General features: G+C 41.7%; 1 protein-coding gene across 1 annotated transcript in view; it reads right to left on the reverse strand.

The window, feature by feature from the left end:
* Positions 1 to 2,836, reverse strand: part of LOC119584351 (protocadherin Fat 4-like) — a 12,396-nt gene extending 9,560 nt beyond the window's left edge. Inside the window, 6 exon segments of the mRNA XM_037932915.1 lie at positions 1 to 66; positions 978 to 1,052; positions 1,442 to 1,558; positions 1,673 to 1,747; positions 2,708 to 2,795; positions 2,798 to 2,836. The exon segment at positions 1 to 66 is cut by the window's left edge and continues 30 nt beyond it. Coding sequence (XP_037788843.1) covers positions 1 to 66; positions 978 to 1,052; positions 1,442 to 1,558; positions 1,673 to 1,747; positions 2,708 to 2,795; positions 2,798 to 2,836 — 460 coding nt within the window.
* Between the last annotated feature and the right edge of the window lie 7,164 nt (positions 2,837 to 10,000).

Genomic DNA, 10,000 nt, shown 5'->3' on the forward strand with positions numbered 1-10,000 from the left:
TTTGTCGCTGGATGATGTCTAAGATGTCGACCTTCTTCTCGAGCTCCTGGCGGCTGCGACCGGAGGCTGTGGGTGAACGCCGATCGGGTGAGGAAACGCACACACGCACATGGACGTAAATAAAGCAAAAGTACGCACGCTTGGAAGACACATGTGATGGAAAATACGAATGTACGCACGATTGAAATACACCCCTACGCCAGACATACATGTATACATGACCTATAAATACACATAACAGAAAGTCGAAATACACATACGCTTCAAACACATTTACACATAACAAAAAATACGAACGCACACACGCGGAAAAGCACACATACTAGTACACACGGCAGGAAATATGCATCATTTTAAAAACAAAAAAAAAAAACAAAAACAAAAAAATAACAGAAATATGAATGCACGCATGCTTAAATTACACACATACATGTATACATAACCGAAAAATACACACTACAGCAAAGCAAATTACACACAAGCATAAAACACACATACATGTACACATAACAGAAAATACAAATATATACACGCTTAGAATACACACATATATACACCTATGAAACGCACACATACACGTACGCATGGCCGAAAATGTGAATATTACAAAATCCAAACACACATACCAGCACTCATACCCAGATACGTACACACAGCCACCTACATATTTACCCGCACGGACTGAAGTTGTAAATATACTTTAGTCGGTTGTGAAGGTGGAAGCGGTCTAGAATATTCTCTTAAGAAAAACATCATAAATATCCTTATTAATTACTCATACTATACCCTGCGTTTTAATATCGACAGTTCAAACAAAGTCGAGACGAGAAAGTAGAACAGGATGGAATCCTTTATAAGACTTTGTAGGCGATCCAACTCTAACCAAGTCTCAAGATTTGTCTTGTGTAATAGTTTCTTTTTTCCTTTTTCTTTTTTCTCTCCTTTTTCTTTTTTTTTAGCATTCTGGGTACACTTACTTTTGTACTGTTTTTCCAGAATTTCCAGCAACTCTTGAAATCTGGTAGCTACAGTCGCCAGGTAATCTTCAGTCCCTGGAAATGAGAAGACTTCAAAGTTTTATTCGAATCTGATTCCCTTTTCTTCTTTTGTTTGTTTTTTTCTTTCTTTGACTGAATATATTTTTTGTTGGTGTATCTAGTTTATTATACTTACATTTATGTCTCTCTCTGTCTGTCTGTTTTTTTTCTGTTTGTTTGTGTGTGTGTGTGTGTCCGTGTGTGTGTGTGTGTGTGTCCGTGTGTGTGTGTGTGTTTGTGCGTGTACGTGTGTGTGAGTATGTATCATCATCAGACCTCTCTATGCACATAACCTTCAAGCATTTTTTTTCCTGCTTCCCACATCAGAACCACTCCCACACCAGGGACACCCCGTGTAAGCCTCTCCCAAAAGACAACGCACACAGTTCTTCACAGAGACTCACCTGCCATGAACTCTGCCATTTGCCGATCACTCTCCTCTCGCCTCGCCTCCACCTGCTCGATCCTAGTGGTCAGGTCCTCCACCTGTCTGCGCGTGATTTCGACCTGGTGGATAACGGCTGCATAACCAATCGAAAAAAAAGAAGTGAGGAAAGTGGAGATGACGTTTGATTTTTTTTTCTATTTTTCGATTCTTTTTTTTTTGTGAACAAGTATTTCATTGTGCTTATTACCTGTGTGTTGTTTCGTCATTGCTTCTTGGAGTCTCCTAGTTGTCGAAGTTAAGGTAGCCAGTTTATCATCGATGTCTATAGATTGAGGTAAGATGTTAAATATACAGAAAAAATAATACACAACACCATATATATATATATATAATATATATATATATATATTATAATATATATATTATATATATATATATAATATATATAAATTACATAACAACACTAGGTATATATACATATTATATAGATATATATAATATATATAATATATATATAAACATATACATATATATATACTATATATATATATTACTATATATACATATATCTACAGATATATATGATAAATGAATAACACTATATAATAACATAATAAGATAAAAAATTTTTAGTATACTATATAGAAAGAATGCACGAAAATAATATATACATAATAATACACAATAATATATATATATATATATATATATAATATATAGCTATATATATCATTATATATTTATATTATATATATATATATATTATATAATGTATATAATATATATATATATTATATATATATATATCTAATATATAATATATATATATAGATAATAATACACAACACTATATATATAATATATAGATATATATCTATTATATATATCCTATAATATCGAGATATATAGTAATAATAAAATAATAATATATAATAATAATAATAAAATTGATAATAATAATAATAATACTAATAATAAAATATTAAATAATAATGATAATAGGTACACAACAACTAGTAATTATATATGAAATAATACACAACACTGTTTGTTTTATAATATATTATATCTATATTTTATATATAAATATATATATAGATATATAATAAAAATATATATATATAAAAAAATGATACACAACACTCTTTATATAGCATAAAATAATGACACAACAACCATATATATATATATATATAAATGTATATAATATATATATATATATATAAAAGAGTCTTCACTGGTTTTCATTTTCTGACATAACACACTTTTATAACACGTGTACCTAGCACTTTCTGGAGTTCCGAGAGAATTCGGTCGTTGGTTGGGCAGCAAAAGAGCGTGAGGTCAAAGTCCTCGGAGGCCGCAGACAATTGGTCACCAACAGCGTACTGAAAACAAGGAACACCTTCATGGTGTTGCTGGGGAAAATGGTGCTCCTTGTTAATTGGTGTTTTAGTTTTCTAGGCTCACTTAATTGGTCGAAATGGTTTGTTTATATTTATATTTATATACATGATCTCTACACCTCTCTCCAACTCTGTCTATCTATTTCTCTGTCTATCTATCTTTCTTCCTTTTTTTCTTCTTCTCGGTCTCTGTCTCTCTCTCTCTTTTGCATCTCACTCTCACACTCATTCTCACTCTCACTCTCACTCTCGCTGTCACTCTCACACTCTCTCTCTCTCGCACTCACTCTCGCTCTCACTCTCACTCTCACCCTCACTCTCACTCTCTCTCTCTCTCTCTCTCTCGCCCTTATCTCTCTCTTTCTTCTTTAAACTTGCCACCATCAAAAACACTTTTTCCCTCTACGATCCACACTCACTGTTCTAAGCATCGGCAGAGAGGGGCGAATGCACTGCAGACTTAAACTACACCGTGCAGACTGCGACCTTAAACAGCGATGTATTTATGTTGTTATCCTGCACTCCCTCCCTTGCACGATGCCCCTCCCATTCCACCTCCTTTCCTCCTCCTCCTCCTCCTCCTTCTTATTTTTCTTCTGCTACTTCTTTTTCTTCTTCTTTTCTTCTTCTTCTTCTTCTCCTTCTTCTTCTTCTTCTTCTTTACTTGTTTTTTTCATCTCCATCTTCATCTTCATCTTCATCTTCATCTTCATCTTCATATTCATATCATCTTCATCTTCATCTTCATCTTCACTTCATATTTTATCTTTTATCTTTATCTTTATCTTTATCTTTATCTTTATCTTTATCTTTATCTTCATCTTCATCTTCATCTTCATCTTCATTTTCATCTTCATCTTCTTCTTCTTCTTCTTCTTCTCTTCTCTTCACTTCCTCCTCTTCCTCCTCTACCTCCACATTCACCTCCACCACCATCACCTCTTCCCCTTCCTCCTCCTCCTCTTCCTCCTCCTCCTCCTCCTATTCTCCTCCTCTCCCTCATCCGCCACTTCCTCCTCTTCATCTGCTCATCTCCTCATCTTTTCCTCCTCTCCTTCTCTCCTCCCTCTCCTCCTCATCATCATCATATCCTGATCTCCTCTTCCTCTCCTCCTCCTCTTCTTCCACTCCTCCTCCTCTTTCTCCTCCTCCTCCTCCTCCTTCTCCCCTCCTCCTCCTCGATTCTCCCTCCTGCTCTTTCTATTCCTCCTCCTGTACTCCTCATACATACGCACACACACACACATACACACACACACACACACACACACACACACACACACACACACACACACACACACACATATATATATACTATATATATGAATATTATATATATATATATAATATATATATATATATATATATAGAATATATAGATGTAGTATGTATGTATATATATATAGATAAATATATATAGAGATATACTATATATCTATATATATACTATGAAAAGATATATATATATAAGGATACAATATATACTATATAATATACTATATATATAATAATAATCTATATATATATATATACTATATATATAATATATTTATATATATATATATGCATGTATGTATATATGTATAATACATCTTTCTCTCTTTCTTTCCTCTCCTTCTCTCCTTCTCTCCTTCTCTCTCCTTCAATTTCTTCTCTCCTTCTATCCTTCTCTCTCTCTCTCTCTCTCTCTCTCTCTCTCTCTCTCTCTTTCTCTTTCTCTGTATATCATCAAGGGGCTAACGCCGACGGGGGCGTATAATAATAAGGGGGAGTTGATGATCCCACAGGGTGGCACTGATGTAAAGATGAAGGGGAACGTGTGTGACGCGAGACCAAGAGTTCCCCACAGGGTGGTACTCTGGTTTCTTGGTGGTTTGTTCTTCAGGGTGTGAGTTAAGTTGTCGATGGGTTCCAAACTTTATTCTGACAGAGGTTTGATGGTAGCAGGACGGGCAAGCAGGAGAACTGCCTGGGAGGCAGAATCGTCCCGACCTACCCGCTTGCTGCTGCGGAGCGGTCTGTCTAACTGCTCCGAAATTTCTATGAACAAATATCGTTTTGAAAACAACATCATAATGCAAAAACATTGAAAGAATTTGAATGAACAAAAATTCTGATACAATGTCACATGGTGGTTCCGTGGTGAAGGAACAAGGAGTACCTTATATACAGTTTCGGTGTTATGGTGTTGACAAACTAAAAAAGGTTCATGATAAGGAGACAAAATTGCGGAAGTATTCACAAACATAAAATCATTTCGAATATCAATAAAGATAGCGAAACATATTAGGTGATTCGGATAAAGCATTTATGATGAACATTTTGAGATAAACACACAACATAAATTGTACACACAGACATGAGAATAACGTCATGGGAATGTTTACAAGCAATAAGGGGGGATTAAGCGTGTTCTAAGGTCAATTACAATGTCACGGCTGTAGACCTGATTGGGGGTCGGCTGGGGAGGACAGTGGAGTTATTATAGAGAAGGCCACACATGGCTTTCTGGTATGTGAGGCATAAAGATCACGTATCCATTTCACTTACATCGCTCGGTCACCTAAGAAGAATCGTCCTCGATTCTTGGAGTAGACGATGCAGGTGGCTGACAGGTAGCTAGGACGGAGGCCAATCGGACCGGAAGGCTCGTATCTTGCAGATGAGCATGAGGGAAGGTCGCACAGTGACTTCTAAGGTCAGGGCCTAGGGAGCTTGTTGCAAGGTCACTGTTACTGAAGCCGCAGGTGGTCTGACGGGAGCAAGACAGTGATGATCAGTCAAGGAGCTTGTCCATCGTTCCACAGGATCGTGAAGGACACAGTAACCTGTCACCGCGCCGTGGGCCAGTCGTTAATGACACGCACACCGCTCTAGAAGATTTCTGGGGACAAGTTGCGAGGAAAGATGAGGACTGAGAGGGAATCGTGCGAGCAAGGGCTTCGAAGAATCAGGTCACGTCGTTGTGCGAGAAGGATTCGTCATCTCTGGAGAGGAGGAGCACCATGGTGGATGCGTCACCGAGGTGTTCGGCAGGCAAGACAGGACCATTTCTTGCCCAGGGAACACTAGCACGGATCAGGTGTGGGAGGAGTTGAGATGCGACGAGATGCGGCGAGGACCGTCGAGCGGCAGTCAACAGGCGGACGAGGCGGCGGACACGACGGGAGTTGCAGCAGATAAACAAGGGCTCGTCGGCAGGTGTGCGAGGGGCGTTCCGTGAGTGAGACGAGATGCGATGCGGCGATGACGTCAGGCGGCGATCACCAGCGGACGAGGCGGCGGACATGGCCGGAGTTGCAGCGATGTGCCATGTGGGGGACAGAATGGGTCGCGAAGGTGATGCGACAGCGAGGAACGTCGTATGAGATGGGCTCGTTAACGGGGCGAGCGAGGCTTGGCGCGCCAGGGATCGGCGCGAGGGCAGGCGACGTGGTGATCCGAGAGTCAAGTGTCAAGCGTGTGGGCTTAGCACGGGGCGTCTGGCTCTGAGGACCACAACGGGAACGACAGTACTATGTCTGCGACAGAGGTCATAAGCCATACTCAGGGAGTTACAATATCAACACGAACTCGTAATGCATTAGGAAAAGATTGGAAGCAAGTGTCATGGATTCGGAATAGTGTAATTGCAACATTCACCCGAGAGATTAAAGGCAGAGTAATGACCCCTCCCCCCTAATCGAGATTGTAGGGATAAAATCTCGAGGAAATTACGAGTTACAGAGCCATGCAAAATACATGGAATGATTCTCCACGAATAAAATGTAGATTCATGCTGACACATGTGAGTGTAGCTAACCATAGAAAAATATTCCTTCAGGAAAGGAGAGTAGTTGCATGCGAAAATGCGTAGGTTAAGAGAGTTAAATTAAGGGTAATTGCATGCTAGGATACAGGAAGTAATTTTCTAGCAAGATACTATTAAAAAACATCTGCAAAATACACAGGAAGAATTCCTATGAAAATAGTTCAAATGAATGAACTGGGAATTCCAGCATCATGTTGATTCAGAAATCATCACGCTGTAGATTAGCATGAAACTTATTAAGTACTCATAAGTAGAAAGAACTACAGAGGAATGAGAGAAAGAGAGAAAAAGGTTAGGCAAAACCGCAGGGCATGAGTGAGTGAGGCGAGGCACAGCGCGAGCGGGAGAACAGATGTCAGCTGAGGGGAGTTCTAGTTTTCTTTATGAGGGGGAGGAACCACGTGTTTCGCGAGAGCGAGAGGGAAATCAGACACTTCACCTTCACAGGGGATTTCCTAAACAAAGAGAACAGCGAGGATAATAGGAACTCACCTTGAGGTACTGGGCAGGGCAGTGGTTGATTGATTTGCAGGCGTTCAGGCAACTGCAGCAAATATGAAGACTGCGACAAGGGTTGAAGTACTGTGTGCTGAGGAAGCGCCCCCCCCCCGATGTCAACGGATCGTGCTTCATGTCGGGGATTCGCAGATGTATCTGAGATGAAAAGTCTTGCAGTGGACAGAAGTTGACCAAAGGTGTCTCCGCTTGCAGGAATCAATAAAACTGTCTTCAAGAGGGACTTCGTGTGAGGCAATTAATCTTCGGAGGGTTTCGTGTGGTGCGATTATCCCAGAGCGATGCCACCAATATAATAATAAGGGGGAGTTGATGATCCCACAGGGTGGCACTGATGTAAAGATGAAGGGGACGTGTGGTGACGCGAGACAAGATGTGTCCCCACAGGGTGGTACTCTGGTTTCTCTGGTGGTTTGTCTTCAGGGGGGGTGAGTTAAAGTTGTCGATGGTTCACAACTTTATTTCGCGAGAGTATGGTAGCAGGACGGGCAAAGGCAGGAGGACCTGCCTGGGAGGCAGAATCATCACGACCGACCGCGTGCTGGCTGCGAGCGGTCTGTCTAACTGCTCCGAAATTCTATGAACAAATTATCGTTTTGAAACATCATAATGAAAAACATGAAAGAATTTGAAAGAACAAAAATTCTGATACAATATGGTCACATGGTGGTTCCGTTGGTGAAGGAACAAGGGTACATTATAACAGTTGTGTGTAAGAAGAGAGTTATGTGTTTACAAACTAAAAAGGTTCATGATAAGGAGACAAATGCGGAGTAGTCACAACAACATAAACATCATTTCGAATATCAATAAAGATAGCGATAACAGATTTAGTGTTCGGAATAAGCATTTTTGATGAACATTTTGAGTATAAACACACATTAATTGTACACACAGACATGAGAATAACGTAATGGGAATTGTTTACAAGCAATAAGGGTGGATTTAAGCGTGTTTAAGGTCAATTATCAATTGTCACGGCTGTAGGACCTGTTGGGGTCGGCTGAGGACAGTGGAGTTATTATAAGAGAAGGCACACATGGCTTTTCTGGTATGTGAGGCATAAAGATCACGTATCCATTTCACTACAGAGCGCATGACCGCACAGGTCTCGTCGAGCTACCCAAGACATGACCTCCAGGGTCGTCCCACAGGCCTCCTCCACCCAGGGTTGTCTCGCAAAGAGACAACCTGATGAGCAGGGTCATCCACAGGGAAACGAGCTAGGTGTTCATATAGCCTGAGTTGACGATCCCGGATTATGCAAGTAACAGATCCCATGCCAGTCTCGCGGTGTAACCGTTGGTTGGACACGTGGTCTTGCCAACTGTACCCCATGATCCGGCGAAGAGACTTGTTACAAAAGGCATCAAGACGAGACTCCAAGGCACTGGATAGCGTCCAGGTTTCGCTTCCATAGAGCAAAACTGGCAGTATCAAGGCCATATAGACATGTAACTTGGTCCTTCTGCATAGGTACTGACATCTCCAAATGCTCTTGTTGATCAAGTTCATGGCTCCTGTTGCCAGACCAATCTGTCTATTGACTTCTTGGTCTGACAGCCCAGAGATATGGACTACGCTACCAAGGTATGTAAAACTCTCTGTTGAATCCATGCTTGCTCTACCGCAAGCATGGGTCAACTGAACGGGTTCCCTTAACAGGCCCCCAAAGTCCTGAATCTTGGTCTTGGTCCAGGAGACCTCTAGGCCTAAGGGCTTCGCCTCATTGCTAAATGCATCAAGAGCCGCCACCAGTGACTCCAAGGACTCAGATAGGATAGCAATATCGTCGGCAAAGTCAAGGTCTGAGACTTTGATATTGCCTAGTGTTGCTCCACACTGACTTTGGCTAATAGCTCTGCCCATCATCCAGTCCATACAGGTTTTGAAAAGTGTTGGTGCAAGGACACAGCCTTGCCTCACCCCTGAATTAACAAGGAAGTTTGACAGATCCCCATCACACATTACAGCACTTTCAGTACCGGTATAAAGACTTGCTATTTGGCCAATAATCTGTGTCGGAATTCCCCCGAGTCTCAGGATCTCCCATAGCGATTCACGATGAACCGAGTCAAATGCCTTCTTGAGGTCGATGTAGGCTGCAAGCAACCCACGACCAAACTCACGACAGCGTTCCACAATTACTCGAAGCGCTAGTATTCGGTCTATTGTGGACTTGCCAGGAGTGAATCCAGACTGCTCTGGTCTCTGATGCTTCAGTAGGTGGTCGCGGATCCGTTTCAGAAGAATGTGGGCGAAAACTTTGCCTGGTATCTTGAGCAGTGTAATGCCACAGTAGTTGCTACAGTCCCAACGATCCCTTTTCCCCTTCCAGGGAGGGATGACCACGCCCCTCAACAGGTCGGGGGGAATGGTACCAGACTGCCAGATGGCAGTCAGGACTGTACACAAGCCCCGAGCCATAGGTTCACCCCAAGCCTTTAGAAGTTCAGCAGGGATATCACATATGCCCGCAGCTTTCCCACCCTTCAGCTTAGAAATCGCCATCCTAACCTCCGTTAGGGTAGGAGATTCCTCACTGATGAGTGGGTCCGGCACAGGTATTGTGGCATCGCTTGCATCCAAGCTAACTGTTGGACGGTCTACCTGGTACAACTGCTCAAAATACTCAGCCCAACGTTCACGAACCCCAGCATGATCTGAGATGATCCGTCCATCCGCTGATCGGACTGCAGTCATCTGCGAGGAAGGCTTAGGATTCAACTTTCTCAGGGCTTGGTAGGCAGGGCGAAGGTCGTTTACCAAGAAATGGCCTTCAACCTCCTCAGCAAGTTTCCTTATGAACTGTTTCTTGTCCCTTCTCAGCAGTGTCCGAGCC

This window comes from Penaeus monodon, chromosome 18 (genome assembly GCF_015228065.2).
Source record: "Penaeus monodon isolate SGIC_2016 chromosome 18, NSTDA_Pmon_1, whole genome shotgun sequence".
Lineage (NCBI taxonomy): Eukaryota > Metazoa > Arthropoda > Malacostraca > Decapoda > Penaeidae > Penaeus > Penaeus monodon.